This window comes from Harpegnathos saltator, unplaced genomic scaffold (genome assembly GCF_003227715.2).
Source record: "Harpegnathos saltator strain DR-91 unplaced genomic scaffold, Hsal_v8.6 scaffold345, whole genome shotgun sequence".
Lineage (NCBI taxonomy): Eukaryota > Metazoa > Arthropoda > Insecta > Hymenoptera > Formicidae > Harpegnathos > Harpegnathos saltator.
The window spans coordinates 13823-36686 of record NW_020230145.1 but is presented as its reverse complement, the minus strand read 5'-3'; the positions used below and the strand labels follow the sequence as shown (position 1 = coordinate 36686).

General features: G+C 51.0%; 1 protein-coding gene across 1 annotated transcript in view; it reads right to left on the bottom strand.

Moving 5' to 3' along the window:
• LOC105182703 (insulin-like growth factor-binding protein complex acid labile subunit) overlaps nucleotides 1-15344 on the bottom strand; it is a gene marked incomplete at its 5' end in the record, with an annotated part of 101028 nt that extends 85684 nt beyond the window's left edge. Inside the window, one exon of the mRNA XM_025300281.1 lies at nucleotides 15261-15344. Within this exon, the coding sequence (XP_025156066.1) occupies nucleotides 15261-15344 (84 nt within the window). The remainder of the gene's footprint in view (nucleotides 1-15260) is intronic.
• Between the last annotated feature and the right edge of the window lie 7520 nt (nucleotides 15345-22864).

Here is a 22864-nt window from a genome sequence, read left to right as displayed (position 1 = left end):
TCCTTCTCTCCCTTCTGATTAATATTCGCCATTTAATATCAGCGCTGATAAAATGCGCGAGACGTGCGCGGCACACAAATATTTGCGAGCGCAATCTGCAAACCACCAGCGACTGAATTCGCAACGCAACTACTCGAAATTAAACGCATTCTCTCTCTCTCTCTCTCTCTCTCTCTCTCTCTCTCTCTCTCTCTGCTTCCGGGACCCGCACGCCCTTTGCACGTTCGCCACGAACGACGTGAGAAACGAGAAAGACGACACTCTGGCAGACAGACTCACTCGGGTCGCGCTTCAGATTGCGTAGCTTCAGAGACGCTTAAAAGTCTCTGATAAAATATATCGATGTTCTTTTCATCTGGGCTGAAATCCTACAGGTATCTGTATGCGCCATTCGATATTACCATAAATGCACCCGTACCTTCCAATATCAACATCGCCTGCGATTCTTGCTCGAGGAAAGAAGAGAGAGAGAGAGAGAGAGAGAGGGAGAGAAGGAGAGAGAGAAAAATTTCGGCGACCAAATAAACTAAATAAAATCGTCACAAGTACGTATCGCGAGATGCGCGACGCGAGGTATCGTTCGCAGAATTATCGTTCGCGAGAGATCGTCGAGCGTTCAAGCACCCGCAAGCGAGATCTCGTCGAGAGGGGAGTTCCCCGGGCTTCCTCCCCGGGCTTCCTCCAGTTATTTTTCACGCGATATTTCCCCGCTTTCTTCCCCCAGCAGGGCAGACGGCCAGGCGACAATCGGAATACTCGTGATGCAACATCGACGAGCCCAAGTATCGCTGGCATCGTCCGCAGGCGTGTCGCACGCGCGCCTATCGGGCCGATCACCGGCCAGATGTCCCCGAATTCGCGATATTCGTAGGACGCCATCGACTAGCTGGCCGGCTCGCTCGCCGGTTTCGGCCGTCGCATCCGCGGTAATCCTGTTTACAATAGCTGATTGCAATAAAATTTACATGCACTGGGCGCTGAATTTACATGCGGCCGCAGTTAAATTCATGCGCGTCGCGCGCGCACGCTGCACGCAATTTACATACGCCATACGGGGGAGAGAGCCTCGAATTTTATGCCGCGCGTAGCGTTCACACGTGCTTCATTTCCCGCCTCCTGTCTCTCCTGCTCGCCCCCTGCCTCCTCCACCGCCACCACCGCCAACGCCACCGGCAGCACCATCACCACCGTTACCACTATCTCGTCGTCGTCGTCCTCGTCCTCGTCCTCGTCCTCCTGCTGATTCTCCGCATGCTCATTGCGAGCCGGCGAGTTGCTCGATTCTTTTTTCTTTCACACGCATCCGAAAAAAATTCTCTACGAAATTTGGACCAATTCGCGATACCGAACGATGCGCGCGCGAGAAAGAGAGAGAGAGAGAGAGAGAGAGAGAGAGAGAGAGAGAGAGAGAAGCGCGCTCGCTCGTCGGTCGGCCAGCCGGCCGGCCGCGATACCGCGATTTACCGTCCATTTATCTGCGAGAGAATCGCCGAGTGATAAATTTCAAGTATCGCGCGCTTAAACGAGCGCGCCGTTCTACCGCCGCCGCTCGTCGGAGGAAAAAGCGGCTCATTACTCGGATTCGTGTAATTTTAAGCGCGAAATTCGCCGGTGCACCCCGTCCGATCCGATTACGGCTTGCGCGGAGCAAGCGGGAGAAGTAGAGGCGAGAAGAGAGAAACAGAGAGAGAGAGAGAGAGAAAGAGAGAGAGAGAGAGAGAGGGAATGTGGGTGAGGTGGGGGAGAAGGGAAAAAAGTATTCCGATAAATTATATTTCCCGGCGAATCGTAACCGAATGAGCGATTCGAATGGAGTTAAACGCGCACGAGATTCTCCGGGCGCTCCGAGACCGCCGAACACACTGAGAGAGAGAGAGAGAGAGAGAGAGAGAGAGAGAGAGAGAGAGAGAGAGAGAGAGAGAGAGAGAGAGAGAGAGAGAGAGAGAGAGCGCAGGCCAAATTTCCGACTGGAACCGCTGGATTGCGATCGCGCGGACGGAGTGACGGTTCCCAAGCGGATAAAATTATTTCGTTTCTCGATTAATCCTTAAACAAATTAGAAATTAAATAGACGAAGTTTCGCCCCGCGGGCAACTTCAATGATCCGCCGCGCGCAAAACTCGCGACAATGGCGCGATCGCAATTTCGAGGAAAACGTGTTTCTGCCCGCTCCCCCCTCCCCCTCCGCCCGGAACTTGCCGGAATTAATCTTTAAGTGACGCCGCTTAAACATTCATGTAACTTTCACCCTTCCCCCCCTCCCGCACTCAGGCGAGGATCCCCGCCTAAGAGCTGTGCGACGACAGACCTTCGGATAATCACCGGTAATCGCGAAGAAGTGCGAGACGGTGTCTTCCGCCTCGGCGAGATTAATTCTTAATCAGATTTAATTCGATCAGCCAACACACCACGTATACGAAATTCGCGGTGCTCACTCGAATCGCGCGTCAAACGGATGGAATTACCTTCGCGACTCCCTCCACGTCCGAGCGGAATTCGCGACTACAGATTGCGAGCAACAGGGGGAGAGAGAGAGAGAGAGAGAGAAAGTGTGAAGAGGGACAAGAGCGAGATGGCGAGAGAGAAAGATACGTTAAATCGCGCGTCGTTCTCTCCTCTCGCGAGAACAATATCTCGTCGACGCGGTGCGGCAGCCGCGTACTTGCGTCTCGCGCCATTTCGTCGGTATTGCCGGGCTGGCTTTTTTATTATTTCAGCTGTAAAGTTTATCGCTGAAAACATGCAGTGGCGTGCGAATGCAGTAACCACTTCGCTGCGTAACGAATGCGCGCGGCAGCGAGCGAGCAAAGACGCTTCGCGTAACGTTAAGAGGAAGAACGGTAAAGAGAGACTTCCGAGCCAGTTCACGCGCTCCCCTTTATTTGATTTTAGTTAGTTTCGCAAAGGGGGCAATAAGGAGGAGCGCGAGAACCCGATCTCCTCTTTTATGCTTCTTTTTGCTTTAATTCGATGTATCGCTCCTGCGCTGTAAAACGTCGCGAGCTTCAGCTTGACCGGCTGCGTGTCCGCGTGGAAAGACTCGACACATCTTGTACAGCCCCGGACTTGGCGCGATGCATAATTCAACCGGAACTAGTACGGATTTCGTGTCGGGTTGTATAAAATATACCGCCTTCCTCAGGAGGGACGAGTAGCTTAGAAACTGTCTCTTTCTATTAGGCTCATATAACGAGACTCCACGAGACTTCGGACGACCACGTAAAATTTCGAGTTATCGATTAAACTTAATAGCCTTTAAGGCTGTCAGGAGTGAAATTTCACCCTCTATGAATTTTCGATCTTATTGAAAAACGTAAGTACTCTGACGGTATTAATTTTATAGATATTTATTCGCGGTATCAATAGCGACAACATTATGACAAGATAGATCAATTCTCGCATATACTTTGCTGTAGACAATAACGAGAGAAATTGACTTGGAGTGATACTCGATGGTAGCTTTTAAGGGTTAAAGAAGATTGGCGAATAATGCGGCGACAGGGCGGATTGCGACTTTTGCCTTCGTACGCTGAATCAAAGTGAGCGAAGGTACGAGGGAATTCTTCTACCATCTTGCAAGCACCCATATGAATTTTCATGTTATTAATTGAAGCGCATTTTGGCGCACTATCGCACGTGGATCATCCGCCGAGCTTCTTAGGAGGGAACGTTAGACTCCCTCGCCGTCGACGACGGACACAGTCTCGTCGCCGTCGGTCAATTTATGCCGCTCGATATCGAATCTCCGCGGACGATCGAATCGAATTTGCCCCGAATGAAAATTCACCGGGGATTAATCCGGATTAACGCAACGGTTCGCGACGCGCGACTTCGCTAAGAAGAAGCAGCTGCGCTCTCGCGTCCTTGCGCTTCTCGACATTAATCTCTCTCGCAACGGGGAAACCCTCGTTGAGATAAAAATCCCGCGTTAAATAATGAATCGGACATTAATGGCGAGGCGGTAAAGCCTACGGCACGGCCATCCAATAGTAAAATCGCCCGCGTTAGTGAGACCGACGTGAGGAGCGCGGGAATGTGTGCCGTGGCACTAATGTCTCAATCCGGACGGAAAGACACACGCTGAAAAATAGATGCGCGCCAGCACGTTAGAGCCCCGACAAGCGCGCGCGCGCGGAACCGGCAATCAGGATGAATAGCACGACGCGATCTAGAGTCTTATTCCACTTTTTCATCACGTGACACGTCCGTCCGGGTTTCTCGGCGCCGCGGTACTTCGCGCAGCCTTGGTCTCCTTTGTAATCGCGAATACGTAATTAGGGTAGAATCGAAGCGACTCGTCGGAGTCGGGTGGAACAACTACAACTACGACTACGACGACGATGACGACGACAGTTTCGCATTCATCGTATTACAAGCAGAAACGCGCGTCCCGGCGTGCCGCACGGCGTCGTCGAGTGGAAATACTGCAGCTATGTAATAATAATAAAATAAAATAATATAATGCAATCTTGCGCGGGCGAATATACACGCAATTAGATCGATGGGTTTATTAAACCCATGGGGAGGGGATGAAATCTCTCGAGGTATGCGAAATATACCAGAGATCGAGTATTATCGAATAGTATAAAAAAAAAAAAGGTAAAATTATATACACCCAAAAAAAGTAATTTCAGAACAAGCGGAGTCGTCTAAATTTTAAAGGATTTTTTTTTCTTATATATGGATCTTCAAAAGGATTCCTCTAAGATTAAGAGAAAAATATTGAAAATATGAACACGTTATTCTTTAAGTTAGAGGGGTTACATGTTACATATATAACGCAAATCTTATTGATTTTAAGGTAAATTTCCTCTTGCACACAGATTGTTTTTTTAAGAAGATTATTTATTCTTACTGTATTTTATTCTTACTGGTTATATTAGTTAATTTGAAAAAATTATTATAATGTATATAGCGAAAAGTAATATATATATATATATATATATATATCTTCTGGCTCCCGTTCTACAATAAATAGGCACGAATGAAATAAGATCATCATAATAAATAAATTTCTAATCAGTTTTGTTATGGACTTCTTAGCGTCCAAAATGTTCGTCGTAACCAATTGTGTGAAATGGTTAAAAGAAAGAACATACTATTCAATTTCTTGCGATAGATTATAACTAATAACACATACCAAATATGCGTAAATTATGTTCGTTACATGTTATAGCAACACACATACCTTTTTTTAAAAAGCGTTCCAAATATTCTGACTCATCAACATATGGTTATTTTCTCGTTCATGTCTGGAGGTAGAGCATGACTGAACAAAGGAAAACCGACATTCAAGTCAACATATTCCTCTTCATATAAGAGGAAAATTAATTGATATAAGAGGAAATCCTCTTGAAATAAGAGGAAAACAGTTCGAATAATACCTAATAAATTTTATGATGAATGGTTCACTTCAATCGCTTTATGGAAAGAGAAATCTTTTTTCTATAAAAGGCTTCGTTTAGAATATGAGACTATGGGAAAAATCACTTTACAAATAGAATACCTGTTTTGGGTGTAAAGTAATATATATAACGCAATAAAATGATACAAATCATTAACCCCTTGACGGTGGAGGCAGAAATATACTTACTAGTCGTGCCATTTTTGTGTTGGGAAAAATGTCGAATTTTCTTTATGATATTTTTATAATAAGCGTTTTTGGAGTCGCTGAATCCAAATTTGATATTAAAATTCCGAAATTCAAAATGGCGAATCCAATATGGTGGGTCAGAATTATGAAAATAATCGGATATTTACGAAAGTGGGTATCTATATGTTTTTGGGGTCGCTGAATCCGAATCTGATATCAAAATTTCAAAATTCAAAATGGCGGATCGACCATGGTGTGTCAAAATTATGAAAATAATCAGATTTTAATGAAAGTCGATATTTATATGTTTTTGGGATCGCTGAATCCAAATTTGATATCAAAATTTCAAAATTAAAAATGACGGATCTAAATTTTGAAAATCAGATTTTCATGATTTTTATAATTTTGACTCGCCACGTTGGATCCGCCATTTTGAATTTCGAAATTTTGATATCAAATTCGGATTCAGCGACTCCAAAAACATATAGATACCCACCTGTATGCAAAAAACAATAGTTTTACTATTTCTTTTCTTCGATGCGTGTATACACGTCATCCACACTGGTGGCACGACTTTTTCATGCGGCTATACACGTCATCCACAGTCAAGGGGTTAAAAGAAAAACCGAAGTGCGACTAAGACTGGTCAAAGTCGAATGAGACGACGGCGGCGGCGGTGGCGGCGGCGGCGGCGGTTTCGCATTCGCGTAATAACGGGATTCTCGTAATAACGAGAAGCACACCTCCGCGCGCGTCGCACAGACTCGTCGAGTTTGAGAAAATTGAAGTTAAAAGCGTCGCTATCGTGCGTGAACCCTATCGATCTACAAAGAGCGACAAAGAGAGCCCGGCAAAGACTCGCGGAGAGCACGCCACGGCGAGCGAAGATTTTCGCGGGAGACGCGGCAGAAAAACGGGTAGCTGGAGCGCGCATGCCGATTAAATTCAGCACGCGCGCGCGCGACATGAGACGTCGCTCGCGTCGTTTATCCGACAGTTTTCAAACGAGATTTAAAGCGCCGTTAGGTAGCGCACACATATCGCGTTTCCGGATTAAAGGCTCTTACCGCCGGCTCCTCGAACGCCGCCGCGATATCAAAGGCGGGGGCCCGGCAGACGCGGGACGTCACGTAGGTAGTTGGAAGAAGCCCGCCCAGGGGACCCGACGGAGCGTGCTTCAAGGAGGAGTGAAGCCCTCCGCCCGCGCACCGCGTCGCGCGCCGCGGAAATAATCGCGGCGCATTATTTAACGGATTAAAAATCGGAGCTCGGAGGACGAAGCGAGCGCAAGAGCTGCGAGTCGTTGCAGCGGCAGCTCGTCCACGGATAAGAGGAAACGGCGGAGAAGGAAGGAAAATCCGTCGACGACGACGGAACCAGGGAGGAGGGAGGGGGAGAGTTTTCCTGGTCTCTCGGAGGAAGAGACGCTGAAACGTACGAATGTTGCGATTACATAATGTAGAATTGTTACATAATGTTGTTGCGTAACGTGTGGAATTATTGCCGTCGGTTAAGGAGACACACGCCGCCGGTTCGCGACAGCCGCGGGCAAGATCGATTTCTGCACTCCCGCGTGGCGTTCCTCTTTCTTGTTTTCCTTTTATTCTCACCAGCCGACGCGCGCTCGTCGGTCGCCCTCGCTACTCTCGGTTAATTTTACGTTTCCTCCCGCGTTTTGTTCCCTTTCTTTCTTTCTTTTCCCTCCACATCGCTCTGCGATATCGCACGTCTCCGCGAAATTATCCGCAGTCTCACATAGCAAGAGCGCGCGCGCTCGCCCGTGTCTCCCATGTGTTCTTTGCAGCTTCTTGGCTATTTGCTCGTGCCCGTCTCGCGATCGTAATTTATATCCTCTTGTTCCGACACGTTTATTCGTTATATACGCAGATACATTGTATTCTATTATTACCTCATAACTGCCGACTCACTTCTGTACACGCCGCGCGGTTGCGCGCTTTGCTTTTTGTTCTTTAGGGGGATTTATCCCCTGAACATAATAAATTTCCCCCTTTCTCTCTCTCTCTCTCTCTCTCTCTCTCTCTCTCTCGCCCTCCCTCCCTCCCGCTCTCTCAACGCGCCCTCGCTACCCCCGCGCTTTTCTCTCCCTCCTCTGCCGCCGACGCGGTGCCATGCACAAACACAGCGATGCAACGCGATACAGGATGCGAATCCTATATTACAACCACCGGCAGGCTGTTACCTCTGGGTTCTTGTGCAACGTGCATGGAAACATAATGGGCGCATAGTGGTTGGCTGACTGTTACATTATTAAGTAGTTGAGTGCACGTTAGCTGCGAAGTGCTGTCAGCCTCCATTCAGATGCGGCCCAGGCGAAACCAGTAATTTGGCGTAGCCGGAAGGACGAAAGTTTCCGGCCGGCGAGGGCAGCGGGGGGAGGGAGGGAGGGTGGGAAAAAGAGAGCGAGGCATCGGCGGCAACCCGCGCGCCTTAATCGATTATTCTCTCGCGGCAACCGCGATAAACAATGTCGGAAAACTTCGGCTGGAAGGTGGGTTGGAGGTATTATCCCCCGTGCGCGCCCCCTTCTTTCCCCCCTCGCTCCTCGGTCCCGATAGGTAACCCCGCCGCAGCGTTCGGAGAATTTTCGAGCGTTATCGGGATAACGGCCGGGTGGGAAGGAGGAAGCGCAAAGAGAGGATCTTTTTATTCTTCCGCTCTTGCCTCCCTCCCTCCCTCCCTCCCTCTCGAACTCGGCATCCTTTCTTTCTCTCTTTCTCTCTCTTCTTCACTCCGGCTCGTCGTCACAGAGCCCGCGGGATCCGATTAAAAATAAATTCCACGAATGGTTACCACCATTCACCATCTCACCTCTCCCCCCTCCTACTCAGTAAAATCTCGGTACACCGGGCTACGTCGCGGGGGAGGGGGCAGCGCCGGTAGATAAGAGGAGATTCTCAAGGAGTGTTTTGTCTATTTCGTTGCGTTTAATGGAAACTTCCTGTCCCAAGACGCCGGATAACGTTCGCTTTTGTCTGCCTGCGAAGCGACGACCGAGGCTTGCCCGCGCGCGCGCGCGCGTTTCCGCGGGCTTACACATTCGCGATAATTACACTTCCGTGCCTCTCGTTATAATCTCCGCGCCACGCCGGTAACCAGTTCGTATCTCTAATTACCATACCGCTCACTCGCCCGCGCGACGGGTCTCCGTGTTTTATGCGCCGTTTCTTTTTTCCCTCGTGTATATCCGAGTTAATATTCATACATCTGTTAATATTCATTGCGTGCGAGTGTGTGTGTGTGTGTGTGTGTGTGTGCGCGCGCGTGAGAAAGATGCACGAAAGATAAACTCGACCTCCTAAGCTTCGCGTTTGCGAAACGCCGCTGCTCGGACATTACGAGCCACGGCTTCGACGATACGATCCGTTAACGTAGATTTACGACCGATTTTCGCGCGAATCTCCCCCCCTCCCTTCATTCTCACCTTCACTCTTCTCTTTCCCCCTTTTTCTCGCTCCTTCGCGCTACACGAAGTGGAAGTTATAATATCGGAAGGGTTAATTCCACGTCGGAGAACCCCCCGATGCGGTTTCTCGCCCGTCGGTCGACTGTGTCTCTCCTCACCTCGGTGTGACGGCGCGGCGGTGGCGGGCGAGGCTCGTTATCGATTTCGCGAGAGTGCCGCCGAGAGTGACTTAGCCCATTCGTTGCATACGGGAGCGACGACGTCGTCTTCGTCTTCGTCTTCGTCGTCGACGACGACGACGACGACGGCGGCGGTGGCGGGCGCGGTGCAGCTTATCTTCCGCCGCGCGCAGCCCCTAGCTAAGACGCGCTTACGCGTCATAGATTCCATTATATTTCTCCCTGTCAGCGAGAGGAGGTGACATTAGCGTATCTGCCAGCGGAGCCCTTTTATCGCGCCCGACGCATCCCATTGCCTTTCCGCGTGCGCAAATACAACTCCGCGGCCCGGCCGATCCGTCGCTCGCTCGCTCGCTCGCTCGCTCGCACGCAGCGCGCTCCCAATTCCGACGTTCGCCGCGACGTCGTCGGATATTAGATATCCTTAGGCGCTGCGGGTACCCGGCGAGGAGAGCCTGACTTCCGCGGGACCACGAGCGCGAGATTAAACGAGGGCTTTACACGGGGATCTGCTTAAATCGCCACGAGCGCTCGGCGCATGTTGGCGTCGGTATACACGTCGAACGAACGCGCGATCCCCGGCGTCTTGACATCCTCGACATCTCGAGGATCTCGAGGATCACACGGAGATCGGTGGCGCGAGCGACGGAGGAATAAATAAAATTAAATTGAATTAACGAGCGATTCCGTGCCATTCGTATTATCTCGACGCGGCTTGGATTTCGCAGCGTGCTTTGACGGCCGCACTTACCGCGGAAAAATGTTCTCATGCCGTTGCTACATTTCGAGGGGTCGTTTAGATCGTATCTAAAGAAACGAATATCCTCCTCCGTCCGTAAATCTGCCTTTATAAAGCCTCTACAGTATTACTCTTAGTATTAACCTCCTTTTCCCCCGTCTCCACTTCCTCTCCCTCTCTCTTTCTCTTTCTTTCTCTCCGTTTCAGCTCTCGTATTTCTTACCTTATTTCCTTTTCCTGATTCCCATTATATTTGGTATATTGTACAGCAAAGAGAGATGATTCCCCTGATGGGTAAATAAATGAGATGAAAACGAAGCTACCTGTGAGTCACTTCTAAATTAATTATCGCCACTGTCGGCAGATATTTCTTTGCAAAAAGCGTTGACCGCCGATCAAAGAAAGACCCGTAAACGTGACCGTCAAAGTGTCAAAAGTTATTTACGAAAGCCACCTGCGAACGTGTTGTCAGCCGTTGCTGTCGTCACCGAGTCGGTCAACGATGATATTTCGGCTGGTCTTTCGAATGCTCGACTAAAGACCGGGTCTGTTAATTGAGTTTCAGATGGGGACGAAAGGCGTCCCCCGCGACACGCGCATACACACACACACACACACTCTGTCTCTTTATCTTTTTCTCTCCTTCTCTCCGACCAGCGCGGTCAGCTCTAATCTTCTCCGTGGCTCCTCTTCTCAGGAAATTCTATTATATCCCTGGCCAAAGGAGCGCGCTTTAATGCACCTCCGTCGCATTTCACGAAACCGAATACACCGTCGTGCCGCGCCGTTCCGTCCCGTCCTGTCTCGTCCTGTGCTCTCGCGCAAACGCGTCCACCCACACCCTTCCTTCCGCCGTCCTTTTGCCAGCGCGCGCGATATGTCGGCCGGACGCGGAAGGCGCATGCAGCGGGAGGGAGCGAGAGGAAGAGAAGGGCTCGCGCGAAAAATACATACGGAGAGATACGGGCGAGACTTGGCGCGCCGGGCCGAGACGAAACGAGAGCCGCGCGCCTCGCCCGCTACGCTCGCGGTCGTGTTTTCGTAATTAATCGGGCGCGATGTTTAACTTTAGGCTTTTAGCGCGGTTTAATATTTCAGGCAGGGCGTACTCTCGCAAAGCGCCGGCGTCGCGTCGCGTCGCGTCGCAATTCGCTGCGGCCGCGCCGCGGCACGGAGAGATGCGTCGCAATTTTTACGCGCTCGTGTTCGCTGTCGGAATAAAAAAAAGTGAAACGCGAGAGAGCGAGTTTGTACTCTCGTCTCTCGCCGGCGCGTTATTAGTCGCGATAATCGGCCCGGAAATACGCTCTTATCGCGAGCCGCGCGTTGATCGCGATATTTTCGTCAGAGTCGCGAGTGCTCATATTTAAAGGCGAAGAACGTCCCTCCGCGACGCTTTAATCAAAATTCAATAGGATTACTCGGTCTTTTTCTCTTTCTCTCGCCTCGCTTCGCATATTACGCCGCGCGGAATTGCGAGGAGTTTAATTAATATTGCAGAATTATTTTACTCGTATCTTCGGTTAGGTAAGTGGGTTAAAGATCGACGAGTTGGCGAGGATCTCAAGATTATCCCCGTCAGACTTTATCTTTTTTCCCTCCTCTCTCTCTCTCTCTCTCTCTCTCTCTCTCTCTCTCTCTCTCTCTCTCCCTCCCTCTCTCTCTCTCTCTCTCTCTCTCGATGCTTCATATTTTACGATTATATAGATTTTCGTATTACTTTCCAGGCCAGACTTCCTCCTTCTCTTTCTCTCTTTCTCCTGGCGGTGGAACTTATCTACTCCCGCATTATATACCGGTATACGCACAGTATGGAACTTCGTAACTCGCGAGACAAGATAAATTTTGAATAATGCATCCTAAGATTACCGAGAGGCCGCGTGGCCGAAAAATTCACGAGTCCCGGACGGGCTTCTCGTCAGACAGGCGAATTATATCACGGCCACGCGGCGGCGGCGGCGAGCGTTATTCAGCTCGCTCGAGTGGACAGTCTCGTTGCATCAATTACGGATATCCATTAGCCTAATTAAGCCTCGCGACACGCGCGGACCCGCGCGTCGCGCCGCCCAAAGTGCGTCTCGACGAGACGGACGAAATAAAAAATTGAAAAACAAATTGATGAAAAAAATACGCGCACACGCTCACGCACACACGCACGCACGCACGCACGCACGCGAGCACGTGCGCGGGGATTAAAATTCGACGAGAGGGAAATACACGCGCGGATAATTCGCGCGAGAGAAAAAAACCGCCGGATTAAAAGAAATACGCTGGAGAGGAAAATTAAATTTACCGTGACTCGCGCATTGTGTCGCGGACGGCCTCGAGAGGGTGCAAACGATGCGATACGATGAGCGAGAGGCGAAGGGTCGGCGCCAGACACGGGGGTGGTGAAAGATACTTTCGAAAAGTTTCGACAAAAGCGAAGTACAAGCCGCCTGCCGTCGCCTTATGGGAAATTACACGATGAGCTCGCTGGATTACCGTAACCTTCCCCAGTAACTCACCCTCTCCTTTTCCCTCCTTATCCCCTACTTCGTCGATCCTCCCCGTTTTCCGCTTTGTCGAGTCATTCTCGATCCCGTCTCATCTCGGGAAGATTGCTGGTCTCCCTTTAACGCCCGTCGCGATTTTACCTTAAACGTATTCGAGAAGTATCGACGGGCCGTCCCGAGGAGAGAGAGAGAGAGAGAGAGAGAGAGAGAGGGGGGAGGAGTGAGAGAGCGGAACGGGCGATGATAAATTTACGAGCCAAGCCGGGATGGGTCCTTCCGAGAAAACGTCCGAATTTTGGCAGGGATCAAGTCTTCGTTGATGCACGCGAAGCGCATCGAGAGTCGCACATTTTCTCGCCGATTTTTCCGTACACGAGTCTGATTAATTCCAAGCGTTGATATCTCGCTTGCGCTGAATAATCTCGAAAAATCTGTCGAGAGAGACAGGTCGGGCTGAAGTGCCGGCAATAGCCTCGTTCCCTCGTTTTCTTCCCTCACCTTTAGAGGCCGACTCATAATTTTCCATAAATTTTCGTTGTTTGCAATTACAAAATATTCCAAGACGTCTCGGGACGGAGACAATCGCGAATTTCTTCCGAGTTTCGCTCGTAATATGCGCATACAATCCCGAGACACACAATGCGTCTTTGAAAAGCACGGTCGTCAAGACTTAACGGTAGATTAATGCACGGCTAGAAACATATGCACAACGCATAATAATGCACGCTCGGAAGCTCGGTGTTGGGGAACTTTGGTGGAAGAGACTGGGAGAGAGGAGAGACAGAGGAGCGCCGGAGAGGGTGGGATTTTAAATTGGATTGAGCGTGCTAATGAGTTTCGCAAATTATCGCCTCTCTCGCGTGCGCGCGAATCGACATGCGTCGACCGGCACTTTTCGTTTTATATCGAAACAGCTAACCAATTAATAATTACGAGATCGAACGAGCGATAGCGCCGGCACGTTCCGCTCGCGCGGGAAAGCGTCATCGGCTGATCGACACGCGATGATCTCCTCTCGTATTCGGTGAGCTTCCACCGTGAGTGCGTCGCGAGAATAAACCGATGTACCGGAGAGAGAGGAAAGGAAATTTTTTCATAAATATTCTCCCGGGAAAAATCCAACACGTTGCTGAAGAATCTTAGCACGCTCAGGTGCGCGCGCGCACGTACGAGGGAGAGAGAGAGAGAGAGAGAGAGAGAGAGAGAGAGAGAGAGAGAGAGAGAGAGAGATTCCAGAGCAGTCTATATTGCCGTGGACTTAGAAATAACCCGGTGATGAAGCACGTGTCCTTCGTTATGATCGATTCTGTAACGTGTCCGGACTCCGTCAAGAAGACGACGGCCTTGTAACACGGCGTGGCGCGTGAAAAATCCTCGCCATCACGAGCGTTTCGATCATTGTCTCGGACAACGAGTCTCTCTCTCTCTCTCTCGCTCTCTCTGTCTCTTTCTTTCTTTCATTCTGTCTCGACTTTTTCCTTCTTCTTCTGCTTGCCTCTCCCCCTCATCCGATTAATATTCGAAGCCGTGTATCAGAAGAAAGCCGAGTGAGAAAGAGGGAAATGGAGAGACAGAGACAGAGGGAGAGAGAAGAAATTTTCGGGGAAGTGACACGCCCGAGACGGCAAATTAATTAGGCGGTGGGCAAACTGATGAAGCCATTAATTACCCCGGCGGGTTCGAGGCAGTCTCCTTGTCTCGGGGACCACCTTGCGCGAGCCAGCCGTCCGCCGGTCGGTTGTCCGGTCGAACCCAAAACCCGAGCGATAAAACGGCAAACGCCGTCGCCTGGGCTTGAACCCCGGGACGTCGCGAGACGACGAAACTTGGACGAAAGCAGACAATGGTACTCCATTAAGAGGGCTTTCATCTTCGGAACGAAGTCGGTCGAGTAGCTTGACGATCCTCGATACTTAACCTCCAGCTGTACCCACGTTCTCGCTTCCTGTCACGACAGGCCGAGCTTGTAGGTCGCGGCAGCGGCAGCGACGGCGATTGCGGTCGGGCGAGAGAGCGATTTTAAGCTCGACTCCGATTTTAAGCTCGCCTCTTACCACGGCGCAGCGAGCGCAGGTAATCACGGAGAGAGCTTTTCGAACGCATCGGACGACAACAAGAGCGTTATTCTGCTTGCGCGAGGCGCGTGCTCGGCGCGGACGGCGCGATGATATTCGTCGCGCGCGCGCGCGCGCGCGCGCGTCGCGGAGAGCCTGAAATGATCTCCCTCTCTCGTGCTTCTTCGTTCCAACAGCCTTAAAACGAGAACGCCGGGCACGCTGGTAGCTTTTGAGTTATGAGCTACGAGAGATAGGTGGGCCGCGAAATGTCATTCTTTCGTCGATCTCGAGTACGCTCTCTAGTTCTCGCGGAATTTTCTCCCGGGCTTACCCGGGTAGCCTGGATACTTAGCGCTGGGAAAGCCCCGAAGGTCGCAAGTGGCGCAAGTAGCGCGCTATTAAATTCCGTTCGAGTGAAGATCATTCCAGTTTCCGATATGGATTATCGCACGACGTCGAACACTCGCGGGAACAACCCGGTGTCTCGAAAGTCCGACCGCATTCGAGAGTCGGGTATCGACCAAATCAGAGAATCGATGCATTCCACTTTGACAAAAGACAGAAGTAAATCGGCCGCTCTTTGTCCCGCAGGAAAGTTCCGAGAAAAAATAAGAGTCACTAAATATTAATCCTATCGAATGGAATCCCTTCGCAGGTAGAATCGTCGAAAGAAGAAACTTAGACATTGAAGACGGGGCACAATAGGCCCCGATGATACATCGAGGGTTATCAGACACGATGCATGGAATTGTGTGAAATAACTGTCGACTCACCGAGCGCACTCCGGACGCGCTGGAATTCAGCTTGGACTGCTTGACGATGACTCGATGGCGCTGAAACCCAAAGAGAGAGAGAGAAAATCATAAAAAAAATCAGAATCAATCTTGGGAAACGTCGATCAGAAAAAAAAGGAGAGAGAGAGAGAGAGAGAGAGAGAGAGAGAAAACTCACATCGCAATGATCGGAGTCGCGACCGGAATGGCGTGTTAAAACGCGAAATTACAGGCTCCGCGCTTTCAGAGGCAAATTGAAATGTTCCCCGCGTAACAATGGTCGCGCGAGCGCGCATCACATATTAAACTCATGGTAATGCATATTACATGCTACGTTTAGTTACATTTGCGCTCTATTTATTAAAACGTTAATCACTGTAAAAGGTACAAAACCCCTGCACACCTGCGAGCGCATCCGTCCGTGCGCGCCTGTCGGTTGATCTACATACCTATCTATCAGCTAATGAATGATTATGAAACTTGTCATATGAAACGCTGCGGCGTAATGCCCAATAGCGCGCTACGAATTACCCGAACAATAATAATAGAATGTAACAGTATGTTTGTCTAATGCCAGAATGATTGTCAGTCTACGGTTGCGTAAATATACAATCACAGGCTACGGTTGCATATTTATTCAAGCGTACCGCGCCACGCGAGAGAGCGCCATTGTTCTCGCGTGTGTATGCGCGCGGAATAACGACGACGGCGGCGGCGGACAGGGAACGGACACGTTCTCTGAATCACACTTGGAAAGGAAAATCAGCATCGTCCGTGCGCGATCCGGCGCGAGAGAGCATAATTCTCTCGTCACAGCTCTCTCTCTCTCTCTCTTCGTCTTCTCTTGGCCGGGCGTTTTCTCGCTCGGTCACCCATCACCGCCTTGTGATACATTATTCACCGCGTAAAAAATCAATGGGGGAAAAGGCACAAAGGTGGAACCAGAGAGAGAGAGAGAGAGAGAGAGAGAGAGAGAGAGAGAGAGAGAGAGAGAGAGAGAGAGAGAGAGAGAGAGAGAGAGAGAGAGAGAGAGAGAGAGAGAGAGAGAGAGAGAGAGAGAGAGAGAGAGAGAGAGAGAGAGAGAGAGAGAGAGAGAGAGAGAGAGACACCATAACTGTAACTGTGGCTTTACGATCTTGGCTTGGTCTGGTCACGGCACGAGGTATCTCGCTCCGGCGGAACTCGGACGAAATCGCACGAGATGATCCTCCATTAAGTGCGCCCTCGTCGTCCTTCGCCTTGCGGAGCCGGTCGAGCATCTCGACGATCCTCGACGCTTAACCTACCCCAGTGCGGCCATACTTGGTCCTCGTGGCAGAACGACGGCGAACGAGAGAGGCACATTGGCAGGCGGGGGGAGGGTGGGAGGGGGGGGGGAGCGCGCGGAGGGATAGAAAGGAAAGGTGTACGAACGCTACGTAGGTACTTCCAATTCGATCTGTGGTCTAAGCCTTTAATGCCTGCTTATTCGCTCGCCTGGAAGAGGATCCCGAAGAGGTATCTAAACTTTCCGAACGCGCCCCGGAAGAGAACTAAACGCCGAGCGATTTTGCAACCGCCTCCGCCACCGCCGCCATTCTCGAGGAATGTTTCTTCTCGCCATTGACTAAGTCGCGGCGCAATAGTTATCGATGGCCGAGCGAATTACGCTTCTCGCGCGAGATACGAGGTCGTTGTGTGTCCCGAGAGAGAGAGAGAGAGAGAGAGAGAGAGAGAGAGGTTCGCGGACTCGGTTTTCCGAAGCGGGCGGGAAGACATTTTGAACAGTTTCGAGGATCCTGCATGTACGAAATGGTAACACTCCGGCGAATTTTAACTCAACCTGATTCGAACCATTTGTATTAACAAATGAATCCCATACCAGGATATGTCAATGGTAACGTTCGGCGATATCGACACATGACGCTTGACATTCCCGAATCATCCATGATGCATTTATGTACGTCGCGCAAATAGGTTGAAACCATTTCGTTTCGGAATTTGACTTGCAGCACTTTCGAATAAACGATACATACGGGGCGTTTATTTCCAACGCTCTCTAGCACGAAATTTGAATATCACGATGAATTTAAATCTGGCAGATTAAATACGAAGATTAAATAGAATAGATGAAAAAAAAAAAAAAAGAAAAAAGAGAAAACACGCACGCATCGCGTGTTCGACCGGTCCGCGATCCGCGACGGATCCGACATTTCGGCGTCATTTTTTCGCTCCGGTCGTTATTCCTTTTATTTATTTACATTTTTCCGCCAAAGCAAACCGTGGGAAACGGCGCCGGGTCTTACGCGTCAGTTACGAGCAACGATACCACGATATGGATGACGCGGATTACGCAGCGCGCGATGTGTCATTTGGAACGCGTCTCTTCCTCGAGCGACCGAGAATATAATTCGTGCCAAGATATCCTCGTCGGCAATAATGCAGTAAAATCGCGAGAGAGGCTCCTCCGCTCCGTATCGAGAGGAAAAGGGAGTGAGAGAGAGAGAGAGAGAGAGAGAGAGAGAGAGAGAGAGAGAGCGAGAGAAACGAATCCAAAGAGATCGCGGGCATTACAACGTGTACTCCGACATCGACTCGACTTTCCGCCGGAAAAGAAAAAAGATGCGGGCGAGTCAGAAAAAGGGAGGCAAAGCAAGCGAGCGAGTGAGCGAGCGAGCGAGTGCGCGCTCTATATCCCCTGGATATCGGCGATTGTGTTTTTTGTCAAGGATCGAAAGTGCCTCGTCTACCCACACCGGTGCGCTTTGACGTTTAACCGGACGCTTATCGATTGCGGAATTTATTTCTTTTCGTATCTCTCCAGTCTCCGCCATCATTGTCCGCCCTCTCTTGCTCGCCCCTTCCCCCGGCCGTTCTCTCTCTCTCTCTCTCTCTCTCTCTCTCTCTCTCTCTCTCTCTCTCTCTCTCTCTCTCTCTCTCTCTCTCTCTCTCTCTCCCACTCTCTCTCTCTCTCTCTCTCTCTCTCTCTCTCTCTCTCTCTCTCCCACTCTCTCTCTCTCCCACTCTCTCTCTCTCTCTCTCTCTCTCTCTCTCTCTGTCTCTCTAGCCGTTTCTGTCTCCGGCGCACACCCCGGCTCGCCATCCCTTCTGCATCCCCAATGCCGCTCTCTTTATCCCGAATCACCCGGCCAGGCGGACCGGTCTCTCATTCCCATTTTGTTTCCGTTCCCCGACGGCTGTACAGATAGGTGAGATTAAGCCCCGCGATGGCGCGGCTGCGGTTATCAGGAGATTGCATTTTAGCATAATGGCTACGAGAGGCCGCATTGTAGCACCGTTTTGAGGGACGCCTCGTGATGTCGCAGCACTGTCCTGATGGGTGCCGTGGCATTTATCATGGACCAGGTATTTTTGCCCCCCTCTCTCGTCACTCTCGTTCACCCTCGGTCAGCGAGTTGTCCTTCTCTCTTCCGCTCTCTACCCCTCCCCCTCTCTCTATAACATGTCTATACGAAAAAGCCCGCGTGTTGTAACGAATCAGAGTCGCATCCGTGCGAAGCAACGGCGAACGATCGTTTTTAGTCCTCTATCCCCCTTAAAATTGTTCCCGTTTTCAGCTTCTTTTTTTTTGCCCTCAATATTCCCCCTCGTGTCTATGCGTTATCAAACTTGCTGCGTGTCGAGTGCGGTAACTCGTGGCGAGTAAACATCGGCTCGACGCACCCTCGCGAGTTTTTATACACCCCGCGCGCGATCGGGAGTGCAACATTGGTAATTCGATCGATGGACGATCCCCGGGCCGGTAATTAAAGACAACGTGACGTCAAGTACCTGCTATCGCGCGCGCGGTAATTATCGAGCGAAGACCCCCGCCCCCGCCGCCGCCCCGTTGCCACTCGTCTCGCTGTCGTCCCTCCCCCTCCCCTCCCCTCCCGAAAGAGCAATCGGCCGACATGCGCGCATCCGCTGCTTGCACAGCTAATATTATTAAGGAGGGCGGCGATTCGATAGCGTTATGTTTGTGTAATACATCAATCGCGACGGCGCGGCGCGGGCGGGTGGCGAACAGACTTGCGCGCCGATGATGCTCGTTCAATTAAACATTTCAGGTCTAATTCCGGCTTACGCGATGCATATGCATGCGCGACGCCGCGCAGCCAATGCGCGCGACTATATGCTAATCGCGCGTGTTCGCCGGGTTTATTCGTTCGCGCGCCCGACCAGAAAGCGTCGGCCGGGATGGTGACGGCGACGGGCGGCGACGGCGACGGCGTCGACGCCGAAATACGCGCGTCGCGCGCGCGCTTACGGAAACCGACGACATCGATATTCCGACTACGTCGATGGCAGCGGCAGCGGCAGCAGCAGCAGAAGCCTCGGCAGTGACATTCCCGCACGAAACATTTATTGATTTCGCCGGTGTGACACGTATCTTCTCAAGCCGTGCACGGGCCGCGTCGACGGGACTTCCGGGGGCCGTTAATAAGTGAATAAAACGCAGCTGGCGCGCGCGGGCGAAGAGGAGGCGATCGGCGCGCGCGATATTAATTCGCGGCGCACCGCGAGTTGCGCGCCGACGGCTCATTTGCGAATTTATGAGCCGGCAAATTGTACGGATACGCGTTATTCATTACACCGTCCGCGAATTATCCTTCACGTCGATTCGATTAATCAGGCGAAGTTAATCAATCACACATTTCGGTTAAGATCAATCGCCGCGCGGCGGCCGCGTCGGTTAATTAGCGGTAATGAACGGCGAATTTATGAACGCTATCCCTCTATGAGCTTCCTCCCTCCCTCCCTCCCTCCCTGCCTCCTTTCGTTTTCTACTTTCTCTACTTTCCGTGCCCGTGTCGTTCCCCCCCCGCCGCCGCCGGCGACGAGAAGTGGCCGCGCGCGCGAGATCTGCGCGAGTATCGATAATTCCCGACGGCGAAACGATAGAGCGTCGCGATAGAGCGCGCTTTAATCGTGCCCTCGCTCGTTGTACGGCGAATAATTATGGATGTACGTTTCTATGATTATCTGTCGATGTGTATTCCATGTGTGTGTGTGTGTGTGTTTAAGCTCTTGTCAATATTTTACAATAACCTTCTCAATAATTCACACGTTAATCTTGGGATTGATTTCGGATGCGAGAAATGGCGCTTCATGAAACGTTGATCACCTCGCCGATGTAGGAAGATCGATAAGTGGGAGATTCAATTGTCGCTTATATCGGACGACCGATAACGCGTACCGATGCACGCGTATCATTAAACAGCGGAACGTGGTACGGAGAGTACAGATCGAACGGAGTAACGGAGAACACACCGCTCGAAAGTATCGACTTTAAATAAGAACGACTCGACGATATTCGAAACTCTCGACGACTTGTTGAGCGAACGATCCGCGGAAAGGATGATGACTCGTTGAGCGCGAACGAGAGAGTGGGTCGATAATTAACCGCGGTTTCGCGGAAAGAGCGAAAATAATGAATAATTATTTTCGAGTGCGAACGCTGCTTAATAACCTTAATCGAGTCCCGACGCGAGGGGTTCTGTATAAAACAGAAAAACAGCTGCGTTATTCATATCGGCGCAGTATCAATTAAATTGCCGCGATGCGCGAATCGTAACCGAGCGCGTCAATAAGTAACGCTTCTCTCCCCCGTCCGGTTTCTCTTTTTTATAAATGTTTGTTAAAATATGTAACGCGACACGTATATTTAACGTTGTATCAACAACGCGACGTGCAAAATTTATTGAGCAAAACCACGCAGGCGCGCGTAATGCCGGTATTATAAACGCGAGAATTATTGAAAGAGGCGGCGATATTTATACACCGATTCATTATTCCGTCGTATCGCCGTTTTTTTTAAAGTTAATTAGCTACTTGTACTATCAGTTATCAGGCAATTGAAATACGCGCATATTTCCAACGGAACCTCCATCTCTCTCTCTCTCTCTCCCCTCTTTCTCCTCCTCCCTCTCTCACTCTCTCGGTCCATCGTGTATTTGGCGTTATCATCACTACACTACATGCAAACATATTACGTCTATCGCCAATGGTATTATTATTCGGTAATATTATTAGTCAATCGATCAATTTAGCAGCATTATCAATAATATCGTTCGGTCAATTCCTTGCAATCGCAAAACACCAAACTCGCACTCGCACAGCCAACCACAAAACACCTACGCCTACGTGTAAGTAAAACTTCACTTCCCCCAACACTTTCCTCCGTCTCGCTCAGACTCGCGCGTTTTCTCTCACCGCCTTCCTACGCGTCGCGATGCGTTTTATTCGCGTATCCCCCATTAAACATCCGGCTAATTTCGCGCGCGCTTCCTATGCGATCGCTCTTCGAATAAATAATCACGCTCGTCGATTCCGCCAACAGTTCGCATTACCGTTCAATTAATATGCTCTCCCTCCCCCTCTCCAGCCGCCTCAGCGCTCCTCCTCTCTTCAGCTTTCTAGGGAGCGTCCTAAAGCGCGCGATACACCTCGCGGAGTTACGTCCATGTAATATGCAACAGCAATATCCCCTTCGTACCAGCGGCCGATTAAGACGTAGGAGAAGCGGCGATATAACGCCCATCGGATAGCCATAAAAGTTTTCGGTTTCTCAGCTCCTTCTCTCTCTCTCTCTCTCTCTCTCTCTCTCTCTTGGCAATCGGCACGGGGCGGAAGGTGGCTGCTGCTGTTGCAACGCTACGCGACGATGGTTGCATATAATGCCGGCGATCGGCCGGGAAATAATGACCGTAACAGCGAAGAGAACGATCGCGATCGCGCGACGCGCGCCGTAGCCGGCAGCGAATAAATAATTCAGAGTCTACTTCGCCGCCGCTCAAACGGCGGCACGAAAAACTTTGAAATGACTTCTGACGAAAATAGCGGGTTCTGCCGCCGCGGCATAAGTCGCAAGCATCACCTTGCCGCCGTCGTCGTCGGCGGCGGCGGCGGCGGCGGCGGCGGCAGCGGAGGGCCGACGGTGCCGGACGGCGGCAGAAGGGGGCACGGGGGGGAGGGTTAGAGGGTTGGGCGGCGGAAGAGGGAAGGAGCGAGGAAACACTCAGCAGCTTGTAAATTTGATTTAGTCGAGCTCTCTGTAGCGTACATCGTATCCTGCGAAGTTACGGTTGCGTGGCTCTCGGCTGGTTATAACGAATTCGGGATCGACGAACGAGGGACGAGGGCCGGGAACGAGCGAGGGGGTTGGGGAGGGGAGAGGGGGACGAGGGGACCAACGACCCTGGGGAGGTGGGGCGGTCGAGTACAACGATGCGTCGCGGGTGTAATACGCCTCGGCGGACTCGAAAACTTGCTCGCGCGTTCGCGCGAATGAGTACGCGGCAGAGACAGGAGACGGAGAGGAAGAGAGAGAGAGAGAGAGAGAGAGAGAGAGAGAGAGAGAGAGAGAGGGGGGGAGAGATAGGTAGGCGGAAATTAATCGGCGTGGAGCTCGAGTTTTTTGTCGGTGAACCTCGGTCTCTCCTATAGGCCGGGCAGATAAAATCGCGTAAGCAGCAATTATGGTGCCACCGGGCGCCGCGAGTGGGTTGATAAAATGTAGCGAAGGTGCGTGAACGGGACACCGCCGGCGAGCGAGGGAGGGAGAGAGGGTGGGAGGGAGGAAAGAGACAGAAGGCTCGGGAATCGCAGATTTTATCTTAACA